The 19,003-nt window shown below is 38.8% G+C and overlaps 1 protein-coding gene across 2 annotated transcripts in view; it reads left to right on the top strand.

The window, feature by feature from the left end:
- INTS4 (integrator complex subunit 4) overlaps positions 1–19,003 on the top strand; it is a 117,872-nt gene that overhangs the window by 43,740 nt on the left and 55,129 nt on the right. For both annotated transcript variants that reach the window (XM_019449924.2, XM_019449925.2), the window contains 4 exons: positions 7,981–8,166; positions 9,006–9,056; positions 12,482–12,570; positions 13,544–13,664. In XM_019449924.2, the coding sequence (XP_019305469.1) occupies positions 7,981–8,166; positions 9,006–9,056; positions 12,482–12,570; positions 13,544–13,664 (447 nt within the window). The remainder of the gene's footprint in view (positions 1–7,980; positions 8,167–9,005; positions 9,057–12,481; positions 12,571–13,543; positions 13,665–19,003) is intronic.

The raw sequence follows: 19,003 nt of genomic DNA, 5'->3' as shown, positions 1-19,003 counted from the left end.
GGGGAAGTGGTTTGCTTACTCATTCCATTAATATAAAAATGATGTCACTATAGTGGCCTGGGTATAACACCAAAATAGCATCATCTGCAGAGCAGACATACTAGGCAGCTATTAGTGATGATGACATGATGCAAGAAGTGACCTGTATGAGAAGGACATCACAGAACTGTAATTGCTGCCCTGAGGGTGTGATTTAGACTTCCGCTCTCTTTCGGCCTAACATTCAGTGTGCAGTAATAGGCTGGTTATACAGCAATGTTGCCTGGTTACCTTAAGAGAAGCTGGAAGATTTCAGTTTGTTGTTTGAAAATTGAGTGAAGTGTTTGTAACAGTGGAAACAATCTTCAGCGGCTGGTGGTTCAGTGAACAGTTTAGTTATGAGAAGTGATGTTTTCATACTAAAATAGTTTGTTAAAAAATATCCTGTTTTAAGTGACAGCCATTGTCATCTGTAAGTTTCTCTTAACTTCTCAGTTTCACTGTCTTATTTTGATTGATGGTTTTGAGCTTTTACTATATATAAGGCATTTTGAGGGCTTCAGGGTATGTTTCACATTTCTGCAACCTAAATAACTTGGAGGCAAGAATTAACTCTGAGCCACAGTGTTGGAGTGAACCATTTTTATAATGAGAAGTTCTGTATCTGAGAGCCCCACCGTCAGCATAGTGGCTTTTTCATCAGGTTTCCTTTGTTTTCTTCTCCAAGTAAGCCTGCCTGCCCACCCACCCCACGTTCACATAGGACATAGCTTCTCACCAAGTCCGGGTTCCCACTTAATTCAGGAATCTTCTCCAGGAGCATTCTGATGTGAGCCATTAATAGGTGCTCACTACCTTTCATGACAGACTGCCCTGTTGTTAAACAGCCATCACTAGAAAGTTCGTGTTTGTGTGTTCCAGGTCAGCAGACCTATTTCATCCAGGTGCCCACTCTTACCTCTGACCCTTCACCATTTTCTCTGCCGTCACTTGCACTTCTTTTCCCTACCTCTTCTCTTCTTAAGTAGGTTTGTTTGTTTATTTGTTTTTAAGTACATTCTAAGTGCTGGGCACTATAGTAGGCTCTTGTACTTATTGAATGTCTATTATATCCCAGCACTATTAGCTAATTTTACATACAGTAATTCCTAAATGAGTTCATTTAGTGTACTCACCACAAAATTTCATGGTAGGGGATATTATTCCTATTTTTACAAAGTAAGGATTTCTAAAGACTTGTGGGGTTTAGTGAAGATCCCAAAGATACTAACTGGCGGGGCCAGCAATCAAATAGGTCTGTCTGATTCCCGTCCATGCTCATTCAGCTTTGCTATTTTGCCTCTCAGACAAGATGTGAAACAATTTATGGAATCCACTTTGTCTGCAAAGCTTCCTATGCTTCCTGGAGGCATTTTCTGAACCTGTTTGGGGTGTGGTTCAGCTATTGCTGCCTCTTTCTTTGAATGGTCTTAAAATACACTTTCCTTATGGACAATGTAATTTCTTCCCTCTTTCCTTCCTTCCGTCTGTCTTTCTGATTTTATTTTATTTAAAAAAAAATTTTTTTTAATGTTTATTTTTGAGAGCGAGCACGCTTGGGGGTGGGGCCAAGAGAGAGGGAGACATGGAATCTGAAGCAGGCTTCAGGCTCTGAGCTGTCAGCACAGGGTCCAACATGGGGCTCGAACCCACAAACCGTGAGATCATGACCTGAGTCGAAGTTGGATGCTTAACTGACTGAGCCACCCAGTGCCCCTGATTTTCTTTATTTTTAAGTAATCTCTATACCCAGGATGGGGCTTGAACTTACAACCCTGAGATCAAGACTTGAAGGCTCTACCAACTGAGCCAGCCAGGCACTCTTGTTTTTCTAATGTTTATGAAACAGTGTGATTTTATTTTTTCTTGTGTGTGGACAGTTCAATTATTTTTTTAATTTTTTAAAAATGTTTATTATCGAGAGACAGAGAGAGACAGAGGATGAGCATGGGAGGGGCAGAGAGAGGAGGAGACACAGAATCTGAAGCAGGCTCCAGGCTCTGAGGTGTCAGCACAGAGCCCAACACGGGGCTCAAACTCACAAACCGCGAGATCATGACCTGAGCCGAAGTCGGACGCCCAACCGACTGAACCACCCAGGTGCCCTGACAGTTCAGTTATTTTTAAAGTCTCAAAATTGTGGATAAGTTGCAAGTATAATAATAGGGAACTTTATTTTCCTGTGAACCATTTTAGAATAAGTTGCCCATTTGTTATGCTTGAATACTTTAGTGTGTGTTTTCCACAAGCAAAGATATTTTTCGACAAAACCTCAATATGACCATCAAAATCAGGACATTAACATCAGCATATGCTACCATTTATCCTCATAGTTAATTCACGTTTCACTGTTTGTTTCATTCCTGTCCCTTATTGGAAAAGGATCCAGTTCAGAATCACATGTTATGTTTTTAGTCACCATACCTCGTTAGTCTCCAATCTGGTGTAATTCCTCAGTCTTTACTTGATTTTATGATGTTGACATTTTTGAAAATTGGGATAGGTCTTTCATAGAACCTTCCGGAATTAGGGTTTATCTGATATTTCCTCATAATTAGATTCAAGTTTTCCACCTTTGCTAAGAATATCACAGATGTGGGGCACCTGGTTGGCTCGGTAGGTTGAGCATCCGACTTTTGATTTTGGCTCAGGTCATGATCCCAGGGTTATGGGTTTGAGCCCCGCATCAAGAGTCTGCTTGAGTTTCTCTCTCTCTCTCCCCCCAACTTGTGCCCTCTCTCTGTCTCTCTCTCAAATAAAAAATAAATTAAAAAGGAAAAAAAGAATATCACAGACAAGGGGCACCTGGGTGGCTTAGTTAAGTGTCTGACTCTTGATTTCCACTCAAGTCATGATCTCATGGTTGTGAGATCAAGCTCTGCACTGGGTATGGAGCCTGCTTAAGATATTCTCTCTCCCCCCACTTCTCCCCTACTCACATTTTTTTTCTTTCTCAAAAAAAAATATATACATACGTATGTATATATACGTATATATCAGACGTGTGTACATTTGATGTATATACATCACATATATATATATATACACACACATCTGAGATATATATGGACACATATATATGTACACACACGCACACACACATATATATGTGTATATATACACACACACATATATATATATATATATATCAGAGGAGCGCCTGAATGGCTCAGTCGGTTGAGCATCCAACTGCAGCTCAGGTCGTGATCTCACAGTTCATGGGTTCGAGCCCTACGTCGGGCTCTGTGTTGACAGCTTAGAACCTGGAGCCTGCTTTGGATCTGTGTCTTTCTCTCTCTCTGCCCCTCCCCGACTTGCACTCTGTCCTTCTCTCTCTCAGAAATAACTAAATATTAAAACAAATAATCACAGACAAGATACTCTTCTTACTGCATCCTGTTAGGTGCTACACCATTTTGATTTGTCCCAGTACTAATGATGTTTACTTTGATCACTTGGTTAAGATAGTGTCTGTCACACTGCTTCACTATAAAGTTACTCTCTCATTTTGAAATGAATAAGTGTTTTTGTGGGGTGGCACTTTAGACATTGTAAATATTCTGTCATCAAACTTTCAGTTTGTGTATATCAGTTATGGACTCCGATTACTTGTTTGCTCAGTGGGTGGTAGTCTGTTACTATAATTATTTGTTGTGATGTTCAGATTTCCTGATTCGGCCAAGTGGGAGCCCTTTTAAGCTGGCTTCTGTGTTCTTTTGACTTCTCTTGTTCTTTGAATACTTTTTTTCTTTCTGGCGCAACAAAATAATCCAGGCTCATTTTGTACTTTCCCTACTCTAGCCCTGGAATCAGCTATAATATATTTACTTATTGGATACATCTTCCTGTTTCTTCAGTTTTGTGTGTGTGGGTATTATTACACGAAGTGTTTGGTTATTGATTTAGGATCAGTATGTTTATCATGCAGTAATTGGAAATCTGAGCAATTCTTCATGCTGGAGACTAGTGGTACTTGGGAGTAATATATGTAAGGAAAACAGGTATTGTGGAGCTTTGTAAATATTTAAGGTACAGATGCTCAACTCTGAACATAGCACAGTTTTGAAAATCATGAAGTAATTTATGCAGCAGAAAGGTGGGAAAAGAGCTCTGGATTGAGTGGATATCAGGAGTGTTTAGCTCTTCTAAATTATCAGGTTTTTTTTAGACATATCACTTAATCCTTATAGTCCTGTAAAATAGGGGAGTGGCAGATTAAGGCAGGAGAAGAGAAATGGGTGTTTACTGAGGGTACTTCTAGAGACTGTTGTGATTTCAAACCAGTGATTTTATAGATAGAAAAACCTGGAAAATTTGAACTTGAAGGGACTATCTAAAGATACTTGTTTTGTATTAACATTTGTATATTATGCAAATAGCTTATTTCAGTAGCATTATACTAGATATAGCCATCATGTCTTTAAAAATACTGCTGAGAAAACATCCATATGGCTAACAGACACATGAAAAAAATGCTCAGCATCACTCATCATCAGGGAAATACAAATCAAAACCACAATGAGATACCACCTCACACCTGTCAGAATGGCTGACATGAATAGCTCAGACAACAACAGATGTTGGCGAGGATGCAGAGAAAGACAATTTCTTTTGCACTGCTGGTGGGAATGCAACCTGGTGCAGCTATTCGGGAAAACAATATGGAGGTTCCTCAAAAAATTAAAAATAGAGCTACCCTATGACCCAGCAACTGCACTACTAGGTATTTATCCAAAGGATACAGGTGTGCTGTTTCGAAGGAGCACACACACCCCAATGTTTATAGCAGTGCTATCAACAATAGCCAAAGTATGGAAAGAGCCCAAATGTCCATTGACAGATGAATGGATGAAGATGTGGTGTATATGTACATATAATGAAGTATTACTTGGCAATCAAAAAGAATGAAATCTTGCCATTTGCAACTATGTGGATGGAACTAGAGGGTATTATGCTAAGAGAAATTAAAGGAAGACAAATATATGACTTCACTCATGTGGAATTTAAGATACAAAACAGATGAACATAAAGGAAGGGAAGCAAAAATAATATAAAAACGGGGACAAAACTTAAGACTCAAAAGAGAACAAGCAGGGTTGCTGGAGGGGCTGTGGGTAGGGGGATGGGCTAAATGATCAAGGGGCATTAAGGAGGATATTTTTGGGGATAAGCACTGGGTGTTATATGGGGGGATGAATCACTGGATTCTACTCCTGAAATCATTATTGCGCTGTATGCTAACATGGATGTAAGTTAAAAAAAATAAGTAAATTAAAAAAAACTGGTGAGAAGAGCTAACATGAAAAAGATTGGCAGTACTTAAATGTTGACAAGGATGTGGCACAACTGGAACACCAAGTGTCACTGGTGGAAGTGTAAATTAGTTAAATTAGTACAACTGCTTCGGAAAACTATTCGGCAGTTTGTTATTAACTGAATGTATACATGGCTCGTGACCGAGCAACTCCATTCTTATATATCCAACAGAAGCCCCATTCAAGCTACCACAGTCATGGTAGCATTATTTAGAATAGCCAAAAACTGGAAATAACCCAAATGTCTATCAATATGGGAGAGGAAAAGTGGGTTGTGGTGTACTGACAAATGGAATACTATATGGTAATGAAAATGAAGGAACCATTGCTATATGCCATACTATGGATGAATCTTACAAACATAATATTAAGCAAGAGAGGCCAGACACTGGTTGATTTTACAAAGTATAAAAATGGGCAAAATAGGGCGCCTGGGTGGCTCATTTGGTTGAATGACCAACTCTTGATTTTGGCTTGGTTCATGATCCCAGGTTTGTGGGATCAAGTCCCTATGTCAGGCTGAGTATGGAGCCTGCTTAAGATTCTCTCTCTCTCTTTTTCTCTCTCTCTCTCTTTCTCTCTTTTTCTCTTTTTCTCTTTTTCTTTCTCTCACTCTCTCCCCCTTCCCTTCTCCCCCTTCCCTTCTCCCCCTTCCCTTCTCCCCCTTCCCTTCTCCCCCATCCTCCTGTCTGCACCTCTCCTCCGCTTGCACTCTCTCTAAAATTTTAATATGGGAATGCAAGCTGGTGCAGCCACTCTGGAAAACAGTATGGAGGTTCCTCAAAAAACTAAAAATAGAACTAACCTACGACCCAGCAATTGCACTACTAGGCATTTATCCAAGGGATACAGGTGTGCTGTTTTGAAGGGACACAAGCACCCCCATGTTTATAGCAGCTCTATCAACAATAGCCAAAGTATGGAAAGAGCCCAAATGTCCATTGATGGATGAATGGATAAAGAAGATGTGGTGTGTGTGTGTGTGTGTGTGTGTGTGTGTATGTATGTATATATATATATATATATATATATATACATACATACACACACAATGGAGTATTACTCCGCAACCAAAAAGAATGAAATCTTGCCATTTGCAACTACATGGATGGATCTGGAAGGTATTATGCCAAGTGAAATTAGTCAGAGAAAGACAAAAATCATATGACTTCCCTCATATGAGGACTTTAAGAGACAAAACAGATGAACATAAGGGAAGGGAAACAAAAATAATATAAAAACAGGGAGGGGGACAAAACAGAAGAGACTCATAAATATGGAGAACAAACTGAGGGTTACTGGAGGGGTTGTGGGATGGGGGATGGGCTAAATGGGTAAGGGGAACTAAGGAATCTACTCCTGAAATCATTGTTGCACTATATGCTAAATAATTTGGATGTAAATTAAAAAAAATTAAAAATAAAATTAAAAAAACTGAAAAAAAAATTATAATAAAAAAACATTGGCCAAATAAATCTAGGTGTTAGAAGTCAAGATATTGGCTAATTTTTATGGTGGTGGAGTAGTTTATTTGGGGGGGGGGACTAAGAGGGGTTTCCTGTTCTGTTTCTTTATCTGGGTGCTTTTTTTTTTTAATTAAAAAAAAATTTAACATTTATTTTTGAGAGAGCAAGACAGAGCATGAGTAGGGGAGGGGCAGAGGGGGTGGGGGACACAGAATCTGAAGCAGGCTCCAGGCTCTGAGCTGTCAGCACAGAGTCTGACATGGGGCTCGAACTCACGGACTGTGAGATCATGATCTGAGCCGAAGTTGGCCACCCAGGCGCCTTTATCTGGGTGCTTTTTATATGTGTGTATTCATTTGTTTAAAATTCATTGAGCTGTACACTTAACCTTTTTGCATTTTTCTGTATGGATATTAAAAACTTTAAAAACTTATACATTTCTGTTTTGTTTTTAGATTTGATAGCAAATAAAATGCAGTTTAGGAGCTTTATTTATTTATTTAAAAGTTTATGAATTTATTTGAGAGAGACAGAAACAGCACAAACGGGGATGGGACAGAGAGAGAGAGGGAGAGAGAATCCCAAGTAGGCTCCGTGCTGCCAGTGCAGAGCCTGAGGTTGGGCTTGAACTCATGAAACTGTGAGATCATGACCTGAGCCAAAAACCAAGAGACACTTAACCAGCTGAGCCACCCAGATGCCCTTGGGGGCCATTTTTAAAGTACCTTCTCAGGGCCCCTGGGTGGCTCAGTTGCTTAAGTGTCTGACTTCGGCTCAGGTCATGATCTCATGGGTCATGGTTTTGAGCCCCGCACCGGGTTCTGTGCTGACAGCTTAGAGCCTGGAGCCTGCTTCAGATTCTGTGTCTCCCTCTTTTACTGCCCCTCTCCTGTTCATTCTCTGTCTCTCGAAAATAAACGTTAAACAATTTTTTTAAAAAGTAAATAAAGTACCTTCTCTTTATAAGGCAAAGTGCTAGCTCTTGGGAATACAGAGAATCTTATTTTCTAAGGACTCATCTTTATGATGATACATACTCAAGTAACATGATACTAGAGAGACTGGTGAGAATGTTGTGTTTGAGTCATTCCTAAAGCTGATATAATACTTTTGTTTCTGGTTTTTTATTTATTTTAAGCTATCTTAATCCTGTCCTTTTGTTCTCTCTTTTCCTTTCATAGCACCTCACAGATACCTCCCATGGTGTAAGAAATAAATGCCTGCAATTACTTGGCAATCTTGGCTCTTTGGAGAAAAGTGTCACAAAAGATGGAGAAGGCCTAGCTGTCAGAGATGTCCAGAAGATTATAGGGGATTACTTCAGTGACCAAGACCCACGAGTCAGGACAGCAGCTATAAAAGCCATGGTAAACATGATCATGGAAATCAGAGGGTGACAGTTTGATTTGTTTGTTTCATTAAAATTTTTTTAAAATGTTTTTTTTGAGAGAGAGAGAGAGAGAGGGAGGGAGGGAAGGAGGGGTGGGCAGAGAGAGAGAGAGGAAGACACAGAATCTGAAGTAGGCTCCAGACCCTGAGCTGTCAGCACAGAGACTGATGTGGGGCTCAAAGTCACGGACTGTGAGATCATGACCTGAGCTGAAGTTGTATGCTTAACCGACTGAGCCACCCAGGTGCCCCTCATATGTTTGTTGTTTTTTTTTTTAAAGTTCATGGCTAATGTTGGTTTGGGTGCTTTCTGAACACCCCCCCTCCCCCTGAATATTCCTTATGCTCACTTTCAGGAATGTGTTGATGGCATCACAGAACTCAAAGGCACACATTCCTTTGTATGGCAGGTGTGCTTTTCTTTGGGCCTCTCTGGTAGCTTTCACCCATATACTGAAACATAGAGGGTACAACTTATACCTATTATAATACCAAGTCACATCCCTCCTCCAGGCCCCTGGGTGGGGGGGTACATTTTAGGGGGAGGTAGTGTTAACCATTTCTTCTTTATCCTTCTTATCATTATTTAATATTTTTCTAATATCCCCTTGGGACAGTTGATGGGTTAGATTTATTAAGTCTCTTGAGTGTTTCTACCCAAAGGTCTGACCAGATTTCTTACTTGTATAGCATTAATTTTGGCTAATGGGAACTATGTTAATCTAATGTAATGGGGGAAAATATATGAGATTGTGGGGAGACTGTGGAAATACTGATCTTTTTTTCTCAAATACTTAAACTTATTTCTATTATCTAGTTGCAGCTTCATGAAAGAGGACTGAAATTACACCAAACCATTTATAATCAGGTACCTTACATGATTACTGTCTGGGAGAGGAGGAAGGATAGTGAAACTGGGAGAGTGTATACTAGTTGTCAGAATTTGAAAACATGGAGCATCAACTGGCAACATTAATTGGGATGAATGTGAAGTTGTGTCTAAAACACACATGTTAGTAAGAGGATGGAGGATATGTAATTGAGTAGCACTAATACATGTAAAAACGACTTTTAGGAGGATTTAGGTAGCTCACTGTGTATACCAGAGTACACAAAAAGAAGTGTGTGTTCAGAATAAGCAAAGAGGTAGTCTTTCTGATCTTGTGTTTGGTTGGGCCAAGCATGAAGTTGATGCGAGGCACCGTTCTTGACATAGTAGAGTTTTTCTGAAGAAAGATGACTGAGACCCTGGGATCATTTGAAAAGGTATTCACAGTATTTGTAGTATTGGTAAAGAAACGCACTGTGAAGTTGTAGTATCACTAGGAGAAGCTGATTGACCAACAAAAAGGCCTTACAAAGTGATATTTCTCTTGTAGAATAGTTGAATGAATCTGGAGACCAGCAATCTAAATCCATGTCAGAGACCAGATTTTGTACAAAGAATGGTTTTATCTTTCAGAAGATGGTAATTAGATAAGCCCCTATGATTGATACATAAACCAAGTTTATTCTTTTACATAATTACATAGAATGAGTTCAGAATGGTTGTTTTGGTGTGACTAGCACCTTATCTCCCTGTAGGAAAACTCTGTGGGAAGCCAAAAAATTTAAGGAAACTTAGAGAGTAAGGATTCAGAGGAAGAATAGTTAGGTGATTCAGATATTTAGTGGCCTAAGACTGTGTCAGTTAACAAGGCAAGCAATGATGAGGGCTTCAAGGGAGTGAGGATGGAATGTTGGATTATTTGAGGTGTGAATTTGAATTAGGTACCATACCAGTTTTGGTTGAGTTTGAAGGATTGACGGGACACCCATGAGGAAAGTTCCAGGTTGCAGATAGTTGTGGAAGTCTGGAGCTCAGCAGAGGTCAGAGCTGGAGGTGGGTAACTGAAGCCATCACTATCTAGGGGGCATGTGGATACCCAGAGAGAGTAAGAAGATTGAAGGAGACCAAGGATGGAAGCCACAGGTAAGGTCCAACATTTAAGAGAAGAGACGGAGGAGGAGGAAAAATACATTCCAAAAAAGGTAGGAGGGAGTTCTCACAGTTGTCACAGTCACATGCTGCTGAAAGGTCAGCGAGATAGGCTTGAAGTTGACCCATTGGACTTTTTAACAAGGCAGCCATTAATGAGTTTGGAAAGAGCAATTTTAGTAGAGTGTTGGGGATGGAAGCCAGATTAGGGTCAATTGAGGTAAGGCATTTCAATAGTGACTGTTAGGGAACTTGGCTATAATAGGATGGCAGGATGGAGGATGGTAGAAAGGGACATGGGACTGAGGGAGGGCTTTTTGTATTTTAAAGATAGCTGCTAAATAAATATGTTTATGTGTTGAAGGGAGCCAGTGTTTTGGGAGAAATTGGTGATGGAAGAGACACAGGGGGATAAATGGTAGAGTGAGTTCCTTTAAACAGAAAATCAGATTCATGAGCTGATTCATCCAACAGATATTAATGAATACCTAATGCTGGTTGTATAACACCGAGCATGTTGGATAGGATCCATGCCCTTCACATTCTCATGGATGAGACAGGCAATTAAATAAATAAACACAATAATTAAGCATGTGAATAGTGCTATGCAGTAAATAAATAGGGTGCTATAATAGAGAATCACAAATAGGACCTATACTGGAGGATGGTAAGGGAAGGCCTGTGTGAGGAAATGATGGGATCCATAGCAAAAGTAGAAGGATTAGGAATTAGGATACTTTTTCCTGAGACATTAAGAAAACGAGGTGTGGGAGAATACAGGTATAAATGAATTTATAACTGTTATGGAAGAGTTGGAGCATTTGTGCCTGAGAACCTGGGTTTTTCTCAGATAAACATGCTGCCTTATGGCTGGAAGTGGGGTAGGGGCCCAGAGCGGGAGGTTAAGATAAGCTGCCTTAGGGAATGGGAGTGGAAAGCAGGGGTGTGAAAGATTTCAGAGAGAGTAAGTTTCGAGATCATGAGCTCCCAGTCCCCTAGAGAGTGTGGTCTTTGCTAGTGCTCTGCTGCCCTTGTGAGGAATAGAAAAGGTGTTGGGTTTGTAGAGCGGCTGTAGAAGTCTTGAGAGCATTGTCAGTGGTAATGCTGACAGTGCTGTCGGGATTAAGTAAAGGCAGGTTATGGAGCAAGGAGAAGGTGGTTCATGTGGAGAAAAAGGGTAGGATTAAAGCAATGGTTCTCAACCAAGATGATTTTACTCTCTAAGGGATATTTGACAGTGTCTGGAGATATTTTGGGCTTTTGTAACTGCGAGGGAGAGGGAGAGGGTGCTGTGTTACAACCGTTTAGTGGGTAGAAGCCAAGAATATTGCCTACCATGTTAACAGTGCAGAGGATAGCCTCTCACAACAAAGAATTGTATAGTCCAAAATGACAGTAGGGGCAAGGTTGGGAAATCTTGGTTAAACGGATAGGTAGGTTAAGTGAGACTGAAGAGCAAATGTGACGGATTAATTCATGGAAATGGAGGAGCTGGTGGAGTAACAGGTTATGATCAGAGGAATATAGGATCATGGAATATAGGATTTTTATTTTTATTAAAAAAATTTTTTTTTGAGTTTATTTATTGAGAGAGAGAACAAGTGGGGACAGGGCAGAGAAAAAGGGGGACAGAAGATCCGAAGCTGGCTTCATGCTGACAGCAGAGAGCCCAATGCAGGGCTTGAACTCACGAACTGTGAGATCATGGCTTGAGCAAAAGTCAGATGCTTAACCAACTGAGCCACCCAGGTGCCCCTGGAATATAGGATTTTTAAATTCTAGAAATGGAGTAGTTCTGGGTGTTGTTGAAGTCTAGGGTGTTGCTATGTAGGTGGGGCAGGGATATTCCATTTCAGACCAAAGTAAAACAAAAATCTGGCTTCTTTTGGCAGTTTAGCATTAAAATTATACGTTTACTTAGAGTGCTTGAGATTTCAGATTGCCAGAAATTTGTGCTTTGATTTTACAGAAAGGGAAAAAAAAAACCCAACAACCCAGATTTGGGGTTTGTGCCCATGTGAACAGCGCTGTGGGCTCCCAGCAGGCTTTGCTAAGATCGATACTATTCTAGGTGGCTTTTGTGCTGTCTTTCAATCTGTGGTTCTGCTTTCAGACGTGTGGTGGGAGTCAGAACACAGAACATAGCTGACAGAGGCCAAGAATTCTTTGTTGGGCAAAAGTACAAGAAGTTAAAACTACCCACAAGTATTTTGATTGGCATCCTTATCCAGCTACCCTGTCTTCATTTTGAAGGTAGTTTGAACATCACCTGTGAGGACACAGAACTAATAGACTTTTGGAATTCTTGTTTGCAGGCCTGTAAATTGCTGTCTGATGACTATGAACAAGTGCGCAGTGCTGCAGTCCAACTTATCTGGGTTGTCAGTCAGCTCTATCCTGAAAGGTCAGTGTGGGTGTAAGCCAGCTTTTGTTCATTGCTAAGCCATTTTTCTCTTCTCCCATCATGCAAAAAGCCCTCCTCCAGATAAGGAATGTTGGTTAGATTTTTTAGAAAGCAGTGTGGAATAGGGGGAAAGTACAGATCCTGATAATCAGGATGCTTGGTCCTTATTTTTCAGCTCTTCTGTGAATTTTCCATGTACCCTGGGAAAGAGACTTCCTCTCTGGGTCCCAGCCTGCTCATCTATAAATGGAGAGATTGGCTGTCTTTCTCAAGTGCTGTCTAAGCACCCCACCCCACTCTTTTTTTAATCTTTAAATTGTTTAGGGCCCGTTTTAGTAAATACAAATGCCAGGTAAAGACACTAGGTGAGTTTGAGAATAATGATCCCTTGTGAGGTGTTTTCCTCGTTAAAAATGTTTTCATAGTAATTAAATCATTTATTTACACAGTGATTCTTTGAGGTAGAGTGATAAATATTATTCTATTTTCTAAAAGAGATGCTTCTGTAGGAAAAAGAAGTATTTTTTTCCTCTTCATTAAACTGCCTGCTAAAATTGGAAAACCAGAATATTTTATATTGATTCTATGATTTGCTATATTGACAGCAATGCAATTATAGGAGAGAATAAACTTAAAGATAAAAATACTTTGTGGTAGCTAGTTTTTGGTATCTTTGTAAATCTTTGAACCTTTGGTGGGTTAAACACTTTTATTCCAGACACTGAAAATTTACACTGTAACTAAAAGTGTTGTTTCATACTCTCAGAGTGATTTCTTTACTCTGAAATGTATTCTATCACTCTAGGATTTGAATTACTCAGTTGTCATCGTGTGTGTGTGTGTGTGTGTGTGTGTGTGTGTGTGCGCGCACGCGCGCGCTGGTTTTCAATGGTTGTTCTCAGTTTATTGAACTTGCGGCTTTAGGCTCCTGTTTTGTTATTTGTGTGTGTGTTTTTTTTTTCTTTTAATTTAGCATTGTCCCAATACCTTCTTCTAATGAAGAGATTCGCTTAGTTGATGATGCATTTGGAAAAATTTGCCACATGGTCAGTGACGGCTCTTGGGTGGTTCGAGTTCAAGCTGCAAAGCTATTGGTAAGTTACACTTTCTTTAATGAACATGTTTATTGTTACACTTGTATAAATACTTTGAGAAACTACAGATAGGGATAGATATAACCCACTTATAGAAAACCTAGTATTTCTAAAAATAAAAATAAATGGCTTACTTTCCAGTGGAGAAGTAGTCTTTTAGAACTAGGAAGAATTTTAAAGATAATCTTATTTAACATTGTTACCATATGAGACAGCCAAGGCCTAGAGAAAAAGGAAAATAATAAAAATAGTTGCTTTACTAAGTACCTGTTATGATCCAGAGAGTTTGCTCTGACACCACTTACATTATCTCATTCACTCTTCACAGTAACCTAGAAAGGTAATTACTATTATTCCCATTTTCAGGTGAGAAAACAGAAGCTCTGAGAAGTTAATTATCCAATTTTCAGATACAGAGTTGTAGAGTGGGCTTCAAATACTAATCTCCTGACTTTTAGGCTGGTACTTTCCTACTGTTTTGCCTTTGGTAATTCATGGTACATTTGTTAAAAAAAAAAAAAGAAAAATTAACTTTTCAGAGATAGAACTGTCTTACAGAAGAAAGAATGTTGGTGTATTATTACTCAGCCCTGTTTTATAACTATGTTATCTAGGACATGCCACTTGATCTTAGTTTCCTCATCTGTTAAGTGGGTCATAATATTCTCTCATGTTTACCTCACATGGTTGTCATGATGCTCAAATGTGATACTATATATGAAAATACAAATTATAAAGTACTATACTAAACATGGGGTATTGGGGGTGGTTGTAATATGTAAATACATATATAAGTATTTGTAAAAATTTATATAAATGTCACAGCAAGAAAATCTGAGATTCTTTTTGGACACTTCCCTTTTGGGGCCCCCATCTCTGCCAGTCTTGGTAAGATTGTTGGCTGAATACTTTGGACACAGATTCAATGATAGCCCTACTCCTAAGACCAGTATTTATGGGGTAACTGCTGAAACTTGTGTGAAGCATTTTCATGGAATAATAAGGAATTTGGATGGTTTCAGTACTAGATCATATTGCTTGTCCATGATAAAGTACAGAGTTAAGCCAGTTATTGATTTTATGTATTTTTATTGATTTGATTTATTTTATTTTAGAGAGAGCACAAGCGGGAGAGAGGGGTAGGGGGAGAGAGAGATAATCTTAAGCAGATTCCATGCTGAGCACGGATCCCAATGTGGAGCTCGATCCCACCACCATGAGATCGTGACCTGAGCCAAAATCCAGAATTGGACACTCAACCGAGTGAGACACCCAGGCTCCCTTGATTTTATTTTTGAATTCACATTTTAAAGCTGTGTTTTGGTTTTCAAATATTTTAAAATTTCAAACAGTCCAATCATTCACCAAATTCTGTCATTCAACATTTCCTGAGCATCTACAGTGTGCAGTGTGTGTATGTGTGAGGGAGATGTTGCAGGGGAATGATTCAATAATACATCTTGATTTGAGTAGGCAGTTAGAAGAGTAATCCTTAAAGCAGGGTAATTCAGATTTTTCAGTTTTGTACCCTGTAAGATATGAATTTTATTACGTAAAACTATATGAATAATGAATTACCATGGTGAATTGAAAGAGTTTCCATTTAGATGATTCTAACTTGAGTCAAATGCTTTATGTTTTAATTTCAGTGATTTCAGATCCAAACAGCTCCAAATTATATAAGTAATTATGTTTGTACTTCAAAAGCAATTAACAATCTAATTTTACTGATAATAATCATTGTTACTATTTATAGAGTTCTTAGCCTACTAAGCTAGGCACTTTTAGTCCTGTACACATACACATGCACATGTACCCACTTTTTTATATGAACAAGTACATATGTACATATATATACATACATATCCTAATAAACATAGTTATTGCAGATAATTTTTAATTCTTTTAAACTCTTTGAGGGGTACCTGGGTGGCTCAGTCAATTAAGTGTCTGACCTCGACTCAGATCATGAGTCCCACGTGGGTTCTGTGCTGACAGCTCAGACCTTGGAGTCTGCTTAGGATTCTGTGCTTCCCTCTCTCTCTCTGCACCTTCATCTGCCTGCGCTCTGTCTCTGTCTCTGTCTCTCCCTTTCTCTAAAATAAACATTAAAAACAATGTTTTTAAACTCTTTGAGGTAGATATTCTGTTAATCATTATGTAAATAATAAAATAAGGTTTGGAAAAGTGATGTAACATATCAAAGGCCACGTAGATAGTAAATGACACTTCATGATCTAAAACTCATGTGGAATCTCTTCCTAGTGATAGTCCAGTTACACATTGAGAGCTGTGGTTGTACGGTTAATGCCCTGCTGATTTACCAGTTCCTCTGTGTCGGCAAAGAGGTGTACTCCCCCACTCCAACTCTTCAATAGACAAAATTGTCATCTAAACTGCATATAGTTTTCAGACTGTGTTCATCAACTGAGTATAGTTGCTGTCTTCAAAGAGTTGGCAGTCTGGTAGGTTGACATAAACAGTCAGTTATAATACCTGGTACTCCTAGGAAAGAGAGCACCTAACACATTGACAGAAGGCTTCTTGGGGGAGGTGATTTCTGAACTGAGTTTTGCAGGATAAATATGAGTTGGCTAAGTAAATAAGGAAGGAGAAAATATAAGCAGATACAGAAGGAGTACAATTGTCATGCATACTAGTATACTAAACTACAATATCATACTAAAGTATAAGCAGTTTAATATATCTTGGTTGTGGGGGGATAATGTTAAATGTGTGGGATGTGCAGCAAGATAAAGCTCAAGAGGAAAGCAGAAGCCAGGTTCTTCAAGAACTTAAATGATAAGGCTTTAGATTTAAGTCCATCTTGCACAAAAAAATCAAGTCTCCATTCTCCTTGGCTTCTAGCAGTATGAAAAATTTAAGAAGTAGGCTGTTTCAGAAAATTCAAAACCATGTGGAAAGTCAGTTTGTAGTTATCCGTAACTTTCCCACTGAGGCAAAGAAAGTTGATTGCAAGTATGCAGCTCCATGGGACGATTTAGAATACAGTCATTACTGTGAAATTAATCATGGTAATTGGTGTTTTATTTAGAATATAGTTTTTAGTTCAATGACTTCTGCTTAAGATGTTTGATCTTTCTTACTCAGTAATGGTTCAACCTTCTTTATAAGACTCCAGAAGTGTTTGACCTTAAAGATGATAATATTTTCAGATAGATTGTAGGTTAAGTCCATAGCCATAAGGGCTAGTCTTTCCCAGGGCAAATGCACATGTCTTTGTCAGTGGCAGTTTTACGTTTCACATGGTAGTTTTTTGTTTTTTTGTTTTTGGGGTTTTTTTTTTTGGCGGTGGGGAGGGGGGGTGGGTTACTTTTCTTTATCACTTAATTGGGTAGAAGCTGGAGGCTAGTGCAGATTTACATTATTATTGAACAGTTATAATTGAGCAGTTTTTGTTCCGAAAGCAGGTTTGGCATACTTGTTTGTTAAATATGGTTTTCTTAGTGTTATAAATATAAATTGTTAAATAGTACTAGCACAGTTGGAGAGACCTTACCTGAATGTATTTGTCTTGGTTAAAGTAGACAAGAATGTAGATGTTTTTCTGCTTGGTGAGATATACCTGACGATGAATTCCTCTTTCTGGTCACATCTACTCCTCTAGCACTTTCATGAATGATGCCATCATTTACCCAGTTGTAAACCCAGAGGCATTTGGGAATTCTTTCTGTGTCCAGTATCCACGGAGTTATCAGCTCTTACCAGGACTGTCTTCTTGACCTCTTTTGAATCTCTCCCTTTTCTATTTCCACTGTTTGTACTAGTTTAGATCCCAACATTTTTTGAGTGGGTTACTATGTCATAGAGCTCTTGGTATTTGTGGACTAAAATGGAAAGCTTCACATAGTCTCAAGATAGCATGGGAAATTTGTTGCAAATAATGATATGTAAATTTTTGAGGCTGGAATTTGAATACTACTCCCTCTCTGCTACTGTGTCAGGAGAGAGCTCGGCTAAAGGAATTGGAGGAGAGCATTGACACTAGGGATTTGAGTAGTTCACTGTGAAGTTATTAAAACTTCATTCTTGGGGCACCTGGCTGGCTCAGTTGATAGAGTATGCGACTCCTGATTTCAGGGTTGTGAGTTCAAGCCCCGTGTTGCATGTAGGTCTTCTTAAAAGACAAAACAAAACAAAAATTTGATTTTTATAGGAAAAAAAAGTGCCCCCTAAAAATCCAACTGTTAATGCTGGTGGTAAAACTAAACAGAAAATTAAAGGAGATCTTAAAAATTTATAGTTCTTATTCATAAAATTGATGTTTGGATTAAAAACATGACTGTTGGATTTGATATTGGCTCAGATCTGTGTAACAAAGAAGGCCATCAACTGTACCATGTAGAAATAAGAAAAAAATTTGAAACTACTTACGTGAAAATAGTTCAACAGTTGCTCTCCTGGTGTTGTAGGAAAGGTGTTAACTTGGGTGAGGATATTCCCAAAGAACATGTAACTATCTATGGAACATGCGATTGGAGGAAAAAAAAGTCCGAGCCTGTATAAGCATTTACATATTTACTGACTCAGGAATTAGAGAAGATTGCCAATATATTCCTTAAGAATGTCTAGGACCTGCTCTAATAGCCTGCTAACCCATCCCTCTGCTTCATTTTGATTCTTTCTGGTCCATTAGCCACATTGTTGCTAAGAGGATGTTTATGAGGTGTAAATCTGTGTTTCACCCTTATTTGAAATGAGCAAGTTACCAAATTTCTCAGCCTCAATTTCTCATCTAAAAAATGAGGATATTTCAAGGTGCCTGGCTGTCTCAGTCAGTAGAGCATGCAACTCTTTTGGTCTTGGGGTCATGAGTTTGAGTCCCACGTTGGGCGGAGTGATTACTTTAAAAAAAAAAAAAAAAAAAAAGGATAATTTACACTATTTGGGGGATTATTAGAAATAAAAATTTTAAATACAAGTAAAATATTTTGTATAATTTTGAGCTCACTGTTTAAAAAAGATTGTCTAGTTATTATTCATAATTATGGCAAAGCCCTCACCATAACAAACACAAAAAAGGATATGAGAGAGGCCTTTTATGATCTGTTCCCTTGCTGTCCTGCCTCATTTTTGGCACCACTATCCTGTGTTTCATTCACTTGATGGTTCCCTCATGGCATTCTCTCTTTATGCATTTGCACTTGTGATTACTGGTTCCCCAAATATATCTCTCCCTGCCTCCACCCTGTATTTCTTATTCTCTGAGTTTCCCATAGTACCCTTTATATATGTATTATAACATTTTATACATAATACAGTTATCTCTTTACTTACCATTTTCCCTCACTAGTCTGTGAGATCATTGAGTGTAGAAT

The sequence above is a fragment of the Panthera pardus genome, unplaced genomic scaffold (genome assembly GCF_024362965.1).
Source record: "Panthera pardus isolate Hobbes unplaced genomic scaffold, ASM2436296v1 HiC_scaffold_12, whole genome shotgun sequence".
NCBI classification, from domain to species: domain Eukaryota; kingdom Metazoa; phylum Chordata; class Mammalia; order Carnivora; family Felidae; genus Panthera; species Panthera pardus.
This window is presented reverse-complemented; position numbering and strand designations above follow the sequence as displayed.